General features: G+C 58.0%; 2 protein-coding genes across 4 annotated transcripts in view; one reads left to right on the top strand and one right to left on the bottom strand.

Moving 5' to 3' along the window:
• The window catches only part of SKIC2 (SKI2 subunit of superkiller complex), a 44,369-nt gene extending 35,440 nt beyond the window's left edge, over positions 1-8,929 (bottom strand). For 2 of the 3 annotated variants that reach the window (XM_064700963.1, XM_064700964.1), the window contains exons 1-9: positions 8,731-8,928; positions 8,531-8,652; positions 7,731-7,843; positions 6,871-6,988; positions 5,460-5,571; positions 4,538-4,618; positions 4,252-4,305; positions 3,048-3,244; positions 1,689-1,811 (exon numbers count right to left, since the gene is read on the bottom strand). In XM_064700963.1, the coding sequence (XP_064557033.1) occupies positions 1,689-1,811; positions 3,048-3,244; positions 4,252-4,305; positions 4,538-4,618; positions 5,460-5,571; positions 6,871-6,988; positions 7,731-7,843; positions 8,531-8,652; positions 8,731-8,758 (948 nt within the window). In that variant the 5' untranslated portion in view covers positions 8,759-8,928. Of the gene's footprint in view, positions 1-1,688; positions 1,812-3,047; positions 3,245-4,251; positions 4,306-4,537; positions 4,619-5,459; positions 5,572-6,870; positions 6,989-7,730; positions 7,844-8,530; positions 8,653-8,730 lie in introns of all 3 variants that reach the window. The other variant, XM_064700965.1, reaches the window with a different exon arrangement.
• Positions 8,930-9,185: 256 nt separating this feature from the next.
• LOC135441416 (negative elongation factor E-like) lies at positions 9,186-17,143 on the top strand (the record flags this gene model as incomplete). The annotated part of the gene is given in 8 exon segments (XM_064700962.1): positions 9,186-9,398; positions 10,273-10,345; positions 11,674-11,688; positions 11,691-11,818; positions 12,566-12,640; positions 12,764-12,798; positions 14,984-15,132; positions 16,999-17,143. Coding segments are annotated over 8 exon segments (695 nt in total), but the record flags the coding sequence as incomplete, so codon positions are not given.
• Positions 17,144-17,590: the final 447 nt, after the last annotated feature.

Here is a 17,590-nt window from a genome sequence, read left to right as displayed (position 1 = left end):
AAAACCCGGAAAAAATCCAATAAAATTGTGAAAAAAAACCCCAAAAAAACAAACAAAAAAACCTTCAAAAACCCCAAAATCCCAAACCCTGCTCCAGGCACAGGAACGGCCACTTTGGGGGAAAAAACGGGGATTTTGGGGCATCCAGGAAGCCCAAAAAAATCCAAAAAAATTCTGAAAAAAATCCCAAAAATAAATCCCCAAAACCACCCCAAAATCCCAAACCCCGCTCCAGGCACAGGAACGGCCACTTTGGGGGAAAAACGGCGATTTTGGGTCATTCTGGAACCTCAAAATACCCAAAAACCCAAAAAAACCCGAAAAAAATCCGAAAAAAAAGCCCTAAAAACCCCCTAAAAATACCACAAAAACACCCCAAAATCCCAAAGCCCACAGTGACCCCACTCCAGGCACAGGAATGGCCACTTTGGGGGAAAAAATGGGGATTTTGGGTCACCCAGAACCCCAAAAAAACCAAAAAAAATCCCCCCAAAAAACCTAAAAAAAATCCCAAAAATAAATCCCCAAAAAAACCCCCAAATCCCAAACCCCGCTCCAGGCACAGGGCGGCGCGTTGCTGGAATGGATCCGGGGTGAACGGCCACTTTGGGGGGAAAAATGGGGATTTTGGGGCATTCTGGAACCTCAAAATACCCCAAACCCCAAAAAAATCTGAAAAAAATCCCATAAAATTTGCAAAAAAAATCCAAAAAATACCCCCAAAATTCTAGAGCATCCCAAACCCCGCTGCAGGCACAGGAACGGAGACTTTGGGGGAAAAAATGGGGATTTTGGGTCATTCTGGAAGCCCAAAAAACCCAAAAAAAATTAAAAAAAAATCTGAAAAAAAACCCCAAAAACCCCAAAATCCCAAAGCCCGCAGTGACCCCGCTCCAGGCACAGGAACGGCCACTTTGGGGGAAAAAATGGGGATTTTGGGGCACCCCAAAACTGCCAGAGCACCCCAAATCCCCTCTGGACCCCTCAAATCACCTCAAACCTTCCCTAAATCCCCCCCAAACCTCCCCAAATCCCCTCAGGACCCCCCAAAATCCCCTCAAATTCCCCCAAATCCTCTCCAAACTTCTCCAGACGCCCCAAATCCTCCTCAAATCCCCCAGGACCCCCCAAAATTCCTCAAATTCCCCCCAAATCCTCCCTAAACCTGCCCAGACTCCTCTCAAATTCTCCCCAAATCCCCTCTGGACCCCCCCAAATCCTCCCAAACCCCCTCCAAACCCCCCAAAATCCCCTCAGGACCCCCCAAACCCTCCCCAAATCACCCCAAATCCTCTCCAAACCCCCAAAATCTTCTCAGGACCCCCCAAAATCCCCCCAAGACCCCCCAAAATCTCCCCAAATTGTACTTTGTGTGCAGGGTCAGGCAGCAGCTCCTCAAAGCCCTGCACGGGGGTGGTGGCATCGACCAGCTCAGCCCAAACCCCCCAAAATCCCCCCCAAATCCCCCCAAAATCCCCCAGGACCCCCCAAATCCTCCCCAAATCACCCCTGGACCCCCCAAAACCCACCTTGTGAGCAGGGTCAGGCAGCAGCTCCTCGAACCCCTGCACGGGGGTGGTGGCATCGACCAGCTCAGCCCAAACCCCCCCAAATCCCCCCAGGACCCCCCAAATCCTCCCCAAATCCCTCAGGACCCCCAAAATCCCCCAGGACCCCCCAAACCCCACCTTGTGTGCAGGGTCAGGCAGCAGCTCCTCAAAGCCCTGCACGGGGGTGGTGGCATCGACCAGCTCAGCCCAAAGCTCCTCGGGGGGCTCGGGGGGCGGCGCTGGGGGGGTCCCCACCTCCTCCTGGGGGGGTTTGGGGGGGATTGGGGTCAATTTGGGGGGTCCTGAGAGGATTTGAGGGGGTTTGGAGGGATTTGGGGAGGATTTGGGGGGTCCTGAGGGATTTGGGGGGATTTAGAGGGAATTTGGGGGGTCCTGAGAGGATTTGGGGGGAATTTCGGGAGGATTTGGGGGGTCCTGAGGTGGCTGGGGGGGATTTGGGGAGGATTTGGGGGGATTTGGGGGGAATTTGGGGAGGATTTAGGGGGTCCTGAGGGGATTTGGGGGAAATTTGGGGAGGATTTGAGGGGTCCTGAGAGGATTTGAGGGGATTTGGAGGGATTTAGGGAAATTTGGGGAGGATTTAGGGGGTCCTGGGAGGATTTGAGGGGATTTGGAGAAAATTGAGGGGGATTTGGGGGGTCTACAGGAGATTTGAGAGGATTTAAGGGGGAATTTGGGGAGGATTTGGGGGGGTCCTGGGGGATCTGGGGGAATTTGGGGAGGATTTGGGGGGTCCTGGGGGGATTTGGGGGGAATTTGGGGAGGATTTGGGGGGTTTGGGGGGATTGGGGTCAATTTGGGGGGTCCTGAGGGGATCTGAGGGGGTCCTGGGGGGATTTGGGGGGAATTAGGGGAGGATTTGAGGGTCTTCGGGGGATTTGAGAGGATTTAGGGGGAATTTGGGGAGGATTTGGGGGGTCCTGAGGGAATTTGGGGAGGATTTTGGGGGTCTTGAGGGGTCTGAAGGAGTTTTGGGGAAGAACACAGAGACCCCCCCAAGCCCCCTCCCCAAATTAACCCCCTCCCCAAATTAACCCTTAACCCCCTCCCCAAATTAATCTCCAAGCCCCCTCCCCAAATTAACCCCCCAAAGCCCCCTCCCCAAATTAACCCTCGAACCCCCTCCCCAAATTAACCCTGAGCCCCCCTCCCCAAATTCACCCCCAAGCCCCCTCCCCAAATTAACCCCCCGAGCCCCCTCCCCAAATTAACCCTGAGCCCCCTCCCCAAATTAACCCTGAGACCCCTCCCCAAATTAACCGAGACCCCTCCCCAAATTAACCCCCTCCCCAAATTAACCCCAAACCGGGGCAGCCCCCTCCCCAAATTAACCCCCTCCCAAATTAACCCCAAAGCCCCTCCCCAAATTAACCAAGCCCCCTCCCCAAATTAACTTCTGAGCCCCCTCCCCAAATGAACCCCAAAGCCCCCTCCCCAAATTAACCCCTCAAAGCCCCCTCCCCAAATTCCGCCCACCTTGGCCAGCAGCTCCTCCAGGCTGTCACAACGGCGGGGGGGGGGCTCGGGGTGAGACCCCTCCCCAAATTGATTATGGGGGGGGCTCTGGGGGGATTTGGGGGGGGTCCCAAGCTGGGGGTCGCCCCCCCCCCCCAATTCCAAAGTGTCGAGGGTCTCCAAGAGGCCGGACAGGGACAGAGCCCCCTCCCCAAAACCTGAATTTGGGGAGGGGTCTTTTGTTTGCACCCCCAGATTGGGGATAATCACAAAGACCCCCCCCCAAAAAAAAATCTCAAAAATTCCCCAAAAAATTGAAGACCCCTCCCCAAAATTCCAGCACCCCCAAAACAATCCCAAAGACGGCAGAAAAAAAGAAATCTGAGACCCCTCCCCAAAATATAAGACCCCTCCCCAAATTCTCAGATGACCCTAAAAAAATTTCAGGCCCTCCCCCCAAAAAAAATTTGAGACCCCTCCCCAAAAAAATCCCAAAGAATTTCAAAGACCCCTCCCCAAAATCCTAGAGACCCCTCCCCAAAATTCCAGATCCCTCAAAATCCAAAAGCCCCTCCCCAAATTCCCAGCCCCCTAAAATCCAAAAGCCCCCTCCCCAAATTCCCAGAGCCCCCCAAAAAATCCCAAAGTCCCCCAAAAAATTGCAAAGACCCCTCCCCAAATTCCAGACCCCCCTCAAAAAATCCCAAAGACCCCTCCCCAAAATTCCAGACCCCCAAAAAAAATCCAGAGCCCCCTCCCCAAATTCCCAGACCCCTCCCAAATTCCAAGACCCCTCCCCAAATTCCCAACCCCCAAAAAAATCTCAGAGCCCCCTCCCCAAAATTCCAGACCCCCCCAAAAAAAAATCCCAAAGTCCCCCAAAAAAATCGCAAAGACCCCTCCCCAAAATCCTAGAGACCCCTCCCCAAATTCCCAACCCCCAAAAAATCCCAGAGACCCCTCCCCAAATTCCCAGACCCCCCTAAAATCCCAAAGACCTCTCCCCAAAATTCCAGACCCCCCAAAAAAATCTCAGAGACCCCTCCCCAAAATTCCAGACCCCCAAAAAAATCTCAGAGACCCCTCCCCAAATTCCCAGACCCCCCAAAATCCAAAAGCCCCCTCCCCAAATTCCCAACCCCCCCAAAAAATCCATCCCAAAGTCCCCCAAAAAATCCCAGAGACCCCTCCCCAAATTCCCAGAGACCCCTCCCCAAATTCTCACCTTGGGGTTTGAACTCCACCCCCCGTTTCAGCCCTGGGGGGGTCGTCAGCAAATCTGGGGGGGGGGAAAATCAGGGGACCCCGAAATGGGTCTGGGGGCTTCATTGAGGTGAGGGGGATCCCCCAAAATGGGTCTGGGGGTGGGGAGGGCACCCAAAATGGGTCTGGGGGCTTCATTGAAGGGGGGGGGGACCCCAAAATGGGTCTGGGGGTGGGAAGGGGACCCCGAAATGGGTCTGGGGGCTTCATTGAAGGGGGGGACCTCAAAATGGGTCTGGGGGCTTCACCTGTGTCGAAGTCCACGTCCTCCTCCTCCTCCTCATTTCGGGGGGCTCGGAGCTGATCCAGGGTGGGCTCGTCCTGCCCGCCTGGGGGGGGGGGGAATTTGGGAGGGGTCTCTGGAGGAGTCTTGGGTTGGGGGTCTGGGATTTGGGGGGGTCTGGGAATTTGGAAGGAGGTCTTGGGAATTTGGGGAGGGGTCTTTGGGAATTTGGGGGGATCTGGGGGAATTTTGGGGAGGGGTCTCTGGGACTTTTTGGGGGGTTCAAAGATTTTGGGGGGGGTCTCTGGGAATTTGGGGAGGGGTCTCGGAATTTGGGGAGGGGTCTCTGGGAATTTGGGGAGGGGTCTCTGGATTTTTTTAGGTGGGTCTGGGAATTTGGGGAGGGGTCTTTGGGAATTTGGGGGGGGTCTGGGGGGGGATTTTGGGGAGGGGTCTTTGGGACCTTTTGGGGAGGGGTCTCAGGTATTTTAGGGAGGGGTCTCAGGGGTCTCAGATATTTTGGGGAGGGGTCCCGGGGGCTCTGGGGATTTAGGGGAGGGGTCTCGGGTATTTTCGGGAGGGGTCTCAGATATTTTGGGGAGGGGTCTGGGGTATTTTGGGGAGGCGTCTCAGAGTATTTTGGGGAGGGGTCTCAGGGGGGTCTGGGGTTATTTTGGGGAGGGGTCTCAGGTGAATTTGGGGAGGGGTCTGGGGTTATTTTGGGGAGGGGTCCTAAGGGTCTCAGGTATTTTGGGGAGGGGTCTCAGATATTTTGGGGAGGGGTCTCGGGGGTCCGTACTTGGCCAGAAGGGGGCGCTGGTGAGACCCCCGCCCACCCTGAGTCCCTTGGGGGATTTTGGGGGGGTTTTTTTGGGTCTGGGGGCTTTTGGGGGGGTCAGGGGTATTTTGGGGAGGGGTCTCAGATAATTTGGGGAGGGGTCTCGTACCTGGCCAGAAGGGGACGCTGGTGAGACCCCCGCCCACCCTGAGCCCCTCGCCCGGGGGGCGCAGCAGGGACGGGGAGGAGGAGGGGGAGAGACCCGCGGAGGGGAGCAGCTCCTGCGGAGAGACCCCTCCCCAAATTACCCAGAGACCCCTCCCCAAATTACCCAGAGACCCCTCCCCAAATTACCCAGAGACCCCTCCCCAAATTACCCTGAGACCCCTCCCCAAATTACCCTGAGACCCCTCCCCAAAAACACCTGAGACCCCAGACACCCCTCCCCAAATTAGCCTGAGACCCCTCCCCAAATTACCCAGAGACCCCTGAGACCCCTCCCCAAATTAGCCTGAGACCCCTCCCCAAATTACCCAGAGACCCCTCCCCAAAATCCCCTGAAATCCCTTCCCAAAAATACCCAAAAACACCCAGAGACCCGCGGAGGGGAGCAGCTCCTGCGGAGAGACCCCTCCCCAAATTACCCAGAGACCCCTCCCCAAATTAGCCTGAGACCCTGAGACCCCTCCCCAAATTACCCTGAGACCCCTCCTCAAATTACCCAGAGACCCCTCCCCAAAAACACCCAAAATCCCTCCCCAAAAATACCCAAAAACCCCTGAGACCCCTCCCCAAAAACACCCAGAGACCCGCGGAGGGGAGCAGCTCCTGCGGAGAGACCCCTCCCCAAATTAGCCTGAGACCCCTCCCCAAATTAGCCTGAGACCCCTGAGACCCCTCCCCAAATTACCCAGAGACCCCTCCCCAAAATACCCAGAGACCCCTCCCCAAAAACCCCCGAAATCCCTCCCCAAAAACACCCAGAGACCCACGGAGGGGAGCAGCTCCTGCGGAGAGACCCCTCCCCAAATTACCCTGAGACCCCTGAGACCCCTCCCCAAATTAGCCTGAGACCCCTCCCCAAATTACCCAGAGACCCCTCCCCAAATTCCCTGAAATCCCTCTCCAAAAATACCCAAAAACCCTGAGACCCCTCCCCAAAAACACCTGAAACCCCAGAGACCCCTCCCCAAAATCAGCCAGGGACCCCTGAGACCCCTCCCCAAAAACACCTGAGACCTCAGAGACCCCTCCCCAAAAACACCTGAGACCCCTCCCCAAAATCAGCCAGGGACCCCTGAGATCCCTCCCCAAAAACACCTGAGACCTCAGAGACCCCTCCCCAAAATCCGCCAGGGACCCCTGAGAGACCCAGGGACCCCTGAGACCCCTCCCAAAAACACCTGAGACCCCAGAGACCCCTCCCCAAAATCTGCCAGGGACCCCTGAGAGACCCAGGGACCCCTGAGACCCCTCCCCAAAAACACCTGAGACCCCCAAAGACCCCCCCAAAACCCCCCCAAATCCCCCCAAAACCCCCTCGAAGCCCCCTCCCCACTTTCCCGAAGCCCCCTCCCCACCTCGCTGAACCCCAGCAGGGCGCCCGTCCGGGGGTCTCGCTCAGCCCGAAGCCCCCCGCCCACGGGGGTGGGGTCCAGGGCAAAGAGAGCTCGTGGGTCTGGGGTCCTCAGCCACGCCCTGGGGGTCAAAGGTCACCCAGGGGTCACCCAGGACCCCCACCCCCATTTTTTGAACCCCCCCACCCCCATTTTTGAGACCCCCACCCCATTTTTTGAGCCCCCCACCCCCAACTCTGGAGACCCCTCCCCATTTCTTTGCCCCTTCCCCCCCTAATTTTTGGGGACCCCTCCCCATTTTTATTCCCCCCAAATTTTAGCCCCCTCCCCACTTTTAGTGACCCCCCCATTTTTGGGACCCCCCCTCCCCATTTTTGGGACCCTCACCCCCATTTTTTAAGCCCCCCCCTCCCCACTTTTTGAGCCCCCACCCCAATTTTGAGGACCCCTCCTCCATTTTTGGGGACCCCTCCCCATTTTGAAGACCCCTCCCCATTTTTAGCCCCCCCATTTTGGAGCCCCCCCTCCCCATTTTGAGGACCCCTCCCCATTTTTAAAGCCCCCTCCCATTTTGAGGACCCCTCCCCATTTTTAAAGCCCCCTCCCCATTTTGAAGACCCCTCCCCATTTTTAACCCCCCGTTTTGGAGCCCCCCCACCCAATTTTGGGCTCCCCCCCCACCCCAATTTTTGGGGACCCCTCCCCATTTTTAACCCCCCATTTTGGAGCCCCGCCACCCCAATTTTTTGGGGACCCCTCCCCATTTTGAAGCCCCCTCCCCACTTTTAGCCCCCATTTTGGAAGCCTCCCCCCACCCAATTTTTGGGGACCCCTCCCCATTTGAAGCCCCCTCCCCACTTTACCTCCGGGCCCGCTGGTGCCGGTGCAGGGGGAGCCCCTCGGGGGTCCCCAGGAATTTCCGCTCAAGCTCCGCCCACAAAGGGGGCGGGGCCCAGGGGGGGAGACCCTGAGGGAGCTGAGGGGGGGGAGGGGCGGGTGAGGAGACCCCTCCCCAAATAAAGAGACCTCAAAATAGGGGGCGAAAATTGGAATTTTGGGGGGATTTTGGGATTTTTTGAGCGGGATTTTGGGGGAGATTTTGGGGATTTGGGGTTTTTGGGGGGGTAAATTTGGTTTTTTGTGGAGATTTTTGGGGGGATTTGGGGTTTTGGGGGGATTTGGGTTTTTTTGGGGTGGAAATTGGAATTTTGGGCGGATTTTGGAGATTTTTTGGGTGGGATTTGGGGTTTTTGGGGGGAGATTTGGAATTTTTGGTGAGGTTTAGGAAGATTGGTTTTGAGGATTTTGGGATTTGCGGTTTTGTGGGATTTTGAGAGGGATTTGGGGTTTTTTGGAGGGGCCTGGGGGATTTGGGGTTTTTTGGGGAGATTTTTGAGGGGAATTTGGGTTTTTTTGGGGGAATTGAAGGATTTTTTGGGGGAGATTTTGGAGGGGAATTTGGGTTTTTTGGGGGGAATTTAAGGATTTTTTGGGGTATTTTAGGGGAGGATTTGGGTTTTTTTGGGGGGCATTCTTTGCGATTTTTGAATTTTTTTGGGTGTAAATTTCGCGATTTTTGGCGCGAATTTTGAATTTTTCGGGCCGAATTCCGCAATTTTCGCGCCCGTTTCGTTTTATTTATTTTTCCCTACAATCCACTCACGGTGCTGCGGTGCTCGGGCCCCTCCGCATCCCCCGGTTCTCCGGTCAGGAGCTCGAACCTCCCGGAGCTTCCCAACTCCAGCAGCGCCAGCGGCAGCTCCCGGGGCCCGCGGGGCGGCAGCGCTGAGGAAACACCGGAGCAGTCACCGAAAATCCCCAAAAAACCCAAAAAAAACCCCAAAAATTCACCCCAATCCTCACCGATCCTCTCCATCTCCATCCCCGCCATGACCGGAAGCGCTCCCGCCGCCACCGGAAGTACCGGACGCCAACCCGGAAGTACCGGCAGCGCAGTAAGCCCGCCTCTTTCTCCTTTCAACCAATCAGCGCTCGGGATTTTCTCTCTTAACCAATAGGAACGCGGCTTTGCGCTGTGGGAAGGCGCCGCTCACTTCCGCCTTGCGTTGCCCAGGAAACCGAGCGGGGGCTCCGAATTTTCCTCAAATTCCCCCAAAATTCTCCTCAAATTCGCCCAAAATTTCCTCAAATTCCCCCAAATTCTCCTCAGGACACCTCGGTGCCGCCGCCACCGGAAGTACCGGAACTGCCGGCATCGCCGTAATCCCGCCCCTTTCTCCTTCCAACCAATCAGCGCTCGGAATTCCCTCTCTTAACCAATAGGAACGCGGCTTTACGCTGTGGGAAGGCGCCGCTCACTTCCGCCTTGCGTTGCCCAGGAAACCGCGCGGGGCCTCCGAATTTTCCTCAAATTGGCCCAAAATTTCCTCAAATTCGCCCAAATTCTCCTCAAATTCCCCCAAAATCCCTTCAGGTGTCCCCCCGGTGTCCCTGCCATGCTGACGCTGCCGCCCGGCCTGAGCGAGGAGGAGGAGGCGCTGCAGAAGCGATTCGCGAAGCTGAGGAAGAAAGTGAGGGGGGAAATTTGGGATTTTGGGGGGAAATTTGGGATTTTGGGGGGAAATTGGGGGAGATTTGGGGTTTAGGGGAAGATTTGGGGGGATTTTTGGGAGAAATTTGGGGTTTAGGGGGATTTGGGGGGAAATTTGGGATTTTGGGGGGGCGAATTTGGGATTTAGGGGAATTTGGGTGAGATTTGGGGGGAAAATGGCTATTTTGAGGGATTTGGGTGGGAATGGGGGGAAATTTGGGATTTTGGGGGGAAATTTGGGGTTTTGGGGGGAAATTGGGGGGACATTTGGGATTTTGGAGGATTTGGGAGAAATTTGGGGGAGATTTGGGGAAAATTGGGTATTTGGGGGGATTTGAGGAGGTTTGAGGGGACTTTGGGGAAATTTCGGAGGGGATTTGGGGGAAAATTTGGGATTTGGGGGTATTTGGGGGAAAAATTGGGATTTTGTGGGGAAAATTTTGAATTTAAGGGAGATTTGGGGGGATTTTGGGGAATCCTGGGGGGGTTTTGGGGAGATTTGGGGAGGCCTGGGGGGGTTTTGGGGGGGATTTTGGGGGGATTTTAGGGAGGGATTTTTGGGGGAATTTTGGGGGGATTTTTGGGGGGATTTGGGGGAATTTTGGGGGGGTTTGAGGTGGATTTTGAGGGGATTTTTGGGGGAATTTTGGGGGGATTCTTGGGGGGGTTTGGGGGGATTTGAGGTGGATTTTGAGGGGATTTTTGGGGGGGTTTTGGGGGATTTGAGGTGGATTTTGAGAGGATTTTTGGGGGGATTTTGGGGGGGCTCCATGGGGGTGCCCCGGGGGGGTCTCAGCTCCTTGGGGAGGGGTCCCATCCCCCCTGATCCCCATTTTTGTGTCCCCCTCCCCCAGAAAAAGGCGCTGCTGGCGCTGAAGAAGCAGCAGAGCTCGGGGGGGGGCAGCGCCCAGGGGGGCATCAAACGATGTGAGAAAATGGGGAGGGGGCTCGGGGGGGGGGGGGAAATGGGGAGGGGGAAATGGGAAAGGGGAGGGGGAAATGGGGAGGGGGAAATGGGGAGGGGGCTGTGAAAGGGGAAATGGGGGGGGTCTTTGGCCCCTTTCCCATAATACTCAATCACTGGGATCCATTTTTGGGGAGGGGGCTCTGTGGGAGGAAATGGGGAGAGGGAAATGGGGAGGGGGCTGGGAAAGGGGAGGAAATAGGGAGGGGGAAATTGGAGGGAAATGGGGAGGGGGCTCTGGGGGAATAATGGAGATGGAAATGGGGAGGGGGCTGTGACAGGGGAGGGGAAATGGGGAGGGGGAAATGGGGAGGGGGCTGGGAAAGGGGGAGAATGGGGAGGGGGAGATAAGGAGAGAGATGGGGAGGGGGAAATTGGGGAGGGGGCTTTGGGGGAATAATGGGGAGGGGGAAATGGGGACTAAATGGGGAGGGGGCTGGGAAAGTGGGGGAAATGGGGAGGGGGAAATTGGGGGGGAAATGGTGACCCCCCCATAGTGACACCCCAATAATGAACCCCCAATAATGAACCCCCCCAAAAGTGACTCCTCCTGTAATGACCTTCCCCAATGGTGACCAATGGTGGCACCCCAATAATGAACCCCCCCAAAAGTGACACCCCCAAAATTGATGGTGACCCCCCATAGTGACCACCCCCAAAATGACCCCCCCATGATGATGGTGACCCCCCAAAAGTGACCACCCAATAATGACCCCTCCTGTAATGACCTTCCCCAATGGTGACCAATGGTGATCCCCCTATGGTGACTCCCCAATAATGAACCCCCAATAATGAACCCCCCAAAAGTGACACCCCCAAAATTGATGGTGACCCCCCCATAGTGACCACCCCCATAATGACCCCCCCATAATGACGGTGACCCCCCAAAAGTGACACCCCCAAAATTGATGGTGACCCCCCCAAAGGTGACCACCCCCAAAATGACCCCCCCATAGTGACAGTGACCCCCCAAAAGTGACCACCCCAAAGTGACCCCTCCTGTAATGACCTTCCCCAATGGTGACACCCCAATAATGAACCCCCAATAATGAACCCCCCCAAAGTGACACCCCCAAAATTGATGGTGACCCCCCAAAAGTGACCACCCCCATAGTGATGGTGACCCCCCAAAAGTGACCACCCAATAGTGACCCCTCCTGTAATGACCTTCCCCAATAATGAACCCTCAATAATGAACCCTCAATAATGAACCCCCAATAATGAACCACCCCCAAAAGTGACACCCCCAAAATTGATGGTGACCCCCCCAATTTGACCCCCCCTCCCCCAGCCATGTCGGACCAGCCCCCCTGGACACGGCCACGGCCACCGAGCAGGCCAAGCTCTTGGTCAAGTCCGGCGCCATCAGCGCCATCAAGGCCGAGAACAAAAACTCGGGGTTCAAACGCTCCAGGACCCTCGAGGGCAAACTCAAGGTGGGGACCCCCCCCCAAAAAAAATTGGGGATACCCAAAAATGGGGGATACCCAAAAATGGGGGATACCCCAAAATTGGGGATACCCAAAAATTGGGGATACCCAAACCATCCCCCCCACCCCGAGACCCTCGGGATACCCCCAAAATCTTCAGGATTTACCCCAAACCCCCGGGATCTTTTTGGGGACTCAAAATCCTCTCTGGAACCCCCAAAATCCCACTGAGATTACACTGGGACCCCCAAAATCCCCATGGGACCCCCCAAAATCTCCTTGGAATCCCCAAAAACATTCTGGGACCCCCCCAAAATCTCCCTGGGACCACCTAAAATCCCCCTGGGACCCCCTCCAAACCTTTCCCATCATTTCAGACCATTGGGACCCCTCCCCAAAATCTCCTTCCAGAACCTCCCATCACCCCCAAACCCCTCTGAGACCCCCCCAAACCCCCAGGGGGGGTCATGGGGACATTGTGGGACCCCCCAAAATCCCTCTGGGACCACCCAAAACCCAACTGGGACCCCCCAAAACCCCCCTGGGACCCCCAAACCCCCCTGGGACCCCCAAAACCCAACTGGGACCCCTCCCCAAAATCACCTTCCAGAACCTCCCATCACCCCCAAACCCCTCTCAGACCCCCCCAAACCCCTCTCAGACCCCCCCAAACCCCTCTGAGACCCCCCCAAATCCCCAGGGGGGGTCATGGGGACCTTGTGGGACCCCCCCTCACCCCCGTGCCCCCCCCAGGACCCCGAGAAGGGCCCCACCCCCACCTTCCAGCCCTTCCAGCGCAGCGTCTCGGCCGACGACGACTCCCAGGAGGTACCAAAACCCCCCAATTTGGGTCTGGGGGCTTCTGGGGGGGGTGTGGGGAACCCTCTCTTTGTTTATGGGGTGCCCCAAGGTCGGGACCCCTCCCCAAATTGTGTTTTTATCCCCCAACAGTCGCGTCGCCCCCAGAGGAAATCGCTGTATGAGAGGTGAGGGGGGGTCCCCAATGTGGGGCTGGGGTCTCCTTGGGGTTTGGGGGTTCTCCCTTGTGGGGCTGGGGTCTCCTCATGTGGGTCTGGGGTCCCTCTGTGTGGTTTTTGGGGTCCCTCCTGAGGTTTGGGGGTCCCTGGTCTGGGGTCCCCCCTTGTGGTGCTGGGGTCCCCTCAAGTTTTGGGGTTCCCCCAATGTGGGTCTGGGGTCTTCTGGGATTTTGGGGGTTCCCCTTGTGGGTCTGGGGTCCCCAATGTGGGGCTGGGGTCTCCCTGGGGCTTTTGGGTCCCCTTTGTGGGTCTGGGGTCCTGCCGAGTTTTTGGTTCTCCCTTGTGGGTCTGGGGTCCCCCCTTGTGGGTCTGGGGTCCCCCTGGGGCTTTGGCGTCCCCCCTTTGTGGGTCTGGGGTCCTCCCGAGTTTTGGGGTTCCCCCAATGTGGATCTGAGGTATCCTCATGTGGGTCTGGGGTCCCCCCTTGTGGGTCTGGGGTCCCCTTTATGTGGGTCTGGGGCCCCCTCAAGTTTTGGGGACCCCCCTTTTGGGTTTTGGGGTCCCCCTTGTGGGTCTGGGGTCTCCCTGGGGCTTTGGGGACCTTCTCATGTGGGTCTGGGGTCCCCTTGTGTGGTTTTTGGGGTCCTCCCGAGTTTTGGGGTTCCCTGTCTGGGTCTGGGGTCTCCTTGGGGTTTTGGGGTTCCCCCAGTGTGGGTCTGGGGTCCCCCCTTGTGGGTCTGGGGTCCCCTTTATGTGGGTCTGGGGTCCCCTCAAGTTTTGGGGTTCCCCCAGTGTGGGTCTGGGGTCCCCCCTTTTGGGTCTGGGGTCTCCTTGGGGTTTGGGGTCCCCCCTTTGTGGGTCTGGGGTCTCCCTGGGGCTTTGGGGACCTTCTCATGTGGGTCTGGGGTCCTCCCGAGTTTTTGTGGGTCTGGGGTCTCCTTGGGGTTTGGGGGTCCCCCTTGTGGGTCTGGGGTCCCCCCGAGTTTTGGGGTTCCCCCAAGGTGGGTCTGGGGTCCCTCCTTGTGGGCTTTGGGGTCCCCCCTTTGTGGGTCTGGGGTCCCCTTTATGTGGGTCTGGGGTCCTCCCGAGTTTTGGGGTTCCCCCTTTTGGGTTTTGGGGTTCCCCCTTGTGGGTCTGGGGTCTCCTCATGTGGGTCTGGAGTCTCCTTGGGGTTTGGGGTCCCCCCTTTGTGGGTCTGGGGTCCTCCCAAGTTTTGGGGTCCCCCCTTGTGGGTCTGGGGTCCCCCCTTGTGGTTTGGGCTCCTCCCGAGTTTTGGGGTTCCCCTGTCTGGGTCTGGGGTCTCCTCATGTGGGTCTGGAGTCTCCTTGGGGTTTGGGGTCCCCCCTTTGTGGGTCTGGGGTCTTCTCATGTGAGTCTGGGGTCCCCCCTTGTGGGTTTGGGCTCCTCCCGAGTTTTGGAGTCCCCTTTGTGGGTCTGGGGTCCCCTTTATGTGGGTCTGGGGTCCCTCCGACTTTTGGGCATCCTCCCCCTGTGGGTCTGGGGTCCGCTCAAGTTTTGGGGTTCCCCCAATGTGGGTCTGGGGTCCCTCCTTGTGGGTTTTGGGGACCCTCCCCGAGTTTTGGAGTCCCCCCGGGTTTTGGGACCCCCCAATGTGGGTCTGGGGTCCCCCCTTTTGGGTCTGGGGACCTCTTTATGTGGGTCTGGGGTCTCCCCGAGTTTTGGGGTCTCCCCGAGTTTTGGGGAGCCTCCCAGGTTTTGGGACCCCTATGTGTGGGTCTGGGGTCCCTCCTTGTAGGTTTTGGGGACCCTCCCCGAGTTTTGGGACCCCATGTGTGGGTTTTGGGGACCCCCTGTGTGGGTCTGGGGTCCCCCCGAGTTTTGGGGTCTCCCCGAGTTTTGGGGAGCCTCCCAGATTTTGGGACCCCTATGTGTGGGTCTGGGGTCCCTCCTTGTGGGTTTTGGGGACCCTCCCCGAGTTTTGGGACCCCCCCTGTGTTTTGGGACCCCCCCTGTGTTTTGGGACCCCCGCAGGGTTTTTGGGACCCTCCGAGTTTTGAGACCCCCATGTGTGGGTTTTGGGGTCCCCCCGAGTTTTGGGGTCCCCCCGAGTTTGGGACCCTCCCCAGATTTTGGGACCCCTCCTGTGTTTTGGGGACCCTCCCCGAGTTTTGGGACCCCCCCTGTGTTTTGGGGACCCCCCTGACCCCCCCATTTTTTTCCCCCCCCCCCCCAGCTTTGTCAGCGCCAGCGAGCGGCTGCGGGAGCCCGAGGGGGGGGCGCGGGGGGAGCCCCCGGAGCGGGGGGGGGAGCGGGAGCGGCGCCTGGACTGGGAGAACGAGGGCGAGGCCGAGGAGCGGCGGGAGCGCGACGGAGCCTTCCGGAGTACGAGGGGTTAAATATTCATGGGGAGGGGTCCTGAAATGGGGAGGGGTCCTGGGATCTTTCCGGAGTACGAGGGGTTAAATATGGGTGGGGAGGGGTCCTGAAATGGGGAGGGGTCCTGGGAGCCTTCCGGAGTACGAGGGGTTAAATGGGGCTGGGGGGGGTCCTGGGAGCCTTCCGGAGTACGAGGGGTTAAATGTTCATTATGGGGGTCCTGAAATGGGGAGGGGTCCTGAGACCTTTCCAAAGTATGAGGGGTTAAATATGGGGGGGGTCTTAAAACCCCATGGGGGGCGCTCTAAAAACTCGGGTGGGGGGGCTTGAAACTTCATGGTGGGGGGGGCCTGGAAACTCATGGTGGGGGGGGGTCTAGAAACTTATGGGGGGAGACTTAAAACCTAATGGGGGGGGCTTGAAACCTTAATGGGGGGGGGTCTAAAAACCTTAATGGGGGGGTCTTAAAACCCTTGTGGGGGGGACTTAAAACCTCATGGAGGGGGGGCCTAAAAACCTTAGGGGGGGGGCTAGAAACTTTATTGGGAAGTCTTAAAACTTCTTGGGGGGGCTTAAAACCTCATGGGGGGGGGTCTTAAAACCCTTGGGCGGGGGCCTAAAACTTTATTGGGGGGGGGGTCTTAAAACTTTATTGGGGGGGCCTAAAAACCTTACGGAGGGGGGGGTCTTAAAACCCCTGGGGAGGCTTGAAACCTTATTGGGGAGGGGTCTTAAAACCTTATTGGGGGGGGGTCTTAAAACCCTTGAGGGGGGACTTAAAACCTCATGGAGGGGGGGGTCTAAAAACCTTAATGGGGGGGGGTCTTAAAACTTTTGGGGGGGGCCTAAAAACCTTAGGGGGGGGGGGTCTTAAAACCCTTGGGGGGGGACTTAAAACTTTATTGGGGGGACTTAAAACTTTGTTGGGAGAGTCTTAAAACCTTATTGCGGGGGGGTCTTAAAACCCCATGGGAGTGCTTGAAAATTTTTGGGGAGCCTTAAAACTTCTTTAGGGGGGTCTTAAAGCTCCTGGGGGGTTCTGGGGGTGCTTGGGGGGTCCTGGGGGTCTCGTAGTGGGGGGAGGGGGTGAATATTGGGGTGCTGGGGGCTCTCTGAGGGGTTCTGGGGGGGTGTCCCCGTTTTCTGGGTGGGTGTCCCCAGTCCCGGGGGTCTCTCCCCACTCCCAGGGGTCTCTCCCCAATATTGGGGGTCTCTTCCCATTCCATGTCCCCAATCTCAGGGATCTCCCCCATTCCCAGGGGTCTCACCCCAATCTTGGGGGTCTGTTCCCATTCCATGTCCCCAACCCCGGGGGTCTTTCCCCAATCCCAGGGTTCTCACCCCATTCCCGGGGGTCTCACCCCAATCCCGGGGTCTCTCCCCATTCCCGGGGGTCTCACCCCGATCTTGGGGGTCTCACCCCATTCCCGGGGTCTCACCCCATTCTCGGGGGTCTCACCCCAATCCCAGGGTCTCTCCCCATTCCCGGGGGTCTCACCCCAATCTTGGGGGTCTCTCCCCATTCCGGGGGTCTCTCCCCAATCCCGGGGGTCTCTCCCCATTCCCGGGGGTCTCTCCCCATTCCCGGGGGTCTCACCCCAATCTTGGGGGTCTGTCCCCAATCCTGGGGGTCTCACCCCAATCTTGGGGGTCTCTCCCCATTCCCGGGGGTCCCCGCCCATTCCGGGGGTCTCTCCCCATCCCGGGGGTCTCTCTGGGGGTCTCTCCCCATTCCTGAGGGTCTGTCCCCATTCCATGTCACCATTCCCGGGGGTCTCTCCCCATTCCTGGGGGTCTCTTCCCAATCCCAGGGGTCTCACCCCATTCCTGGGGGTCTCACCCCAATCTTGGGGGTCTCTCCTCGCCCCCCAGGGTCGGACTCGTTCCCCGAGCGCCGCCCCCCCCGCAAGGGGAACACTCTGTACGTGCACGGGGCCGAGCTGAGCCCGGAGCTGCTGCGCGGAGCCTTCGGCCCCTTCGGCGCCATCATCGACCTCTCCATGGACACGCCCAGAAAGTGGGTGGGGCTTGGGGGTGGGCGGGGCCATGGGTGACATCATTAACCTCTCCATGGTTAACATGGACACGCCCATAAATGGGTGGGGCTTGGGGGTGGGCGGGGCCATGGATGACATCATTAACCCATCCACAGACACGCCCCTCAATGGGTGGGGCTGGGGGTGGGCGGGGTCTTGGGTGACATCATCGAACAATCCATGGACACGCCCTGCAAGTGGGTGGGGCTGGGGGATGGGAGGGGTCATGGGTGACATCATTAACCCATCCATGGACACGCCCCTAAATGGGTGCGGCTGGGGTGGGCGGGGCTTGGGTGACATCATTGACCTCTCCATGGACACGCCCAGAAAGTGGGTGGGGCTGGGGGTGGGCGGGGCCATGGGGTGACATCATTGACCCATCCATGGACACGCCCCTCAATGGGTGGGGCTGGGGGGTGGGCAGG

This window comes from Zonotrichia leucophrys, unplaced genomic scaffold (genome assembly GCF_028769735.1).
Source record: "Zonotrichia leucophrys gambelii isolate GWCS_2022_RI unplaced genomic scaffold, RI_Zleu_2.0 Scaffold_285_66912, whole genome shotgun sequence".
Classification (NCBI taxonomy): Eukaryota; Metazoa; Chordata; class Aves; order Passeriformes; family Passerellidae; genus Zonotrichia; species Zonotrichia leucophrys.
The sequence above is the reverse complement of the archived record's forward strand: the minus strand, read 5'-3'. Positions and strand labels throughout refer to the sequence as shown.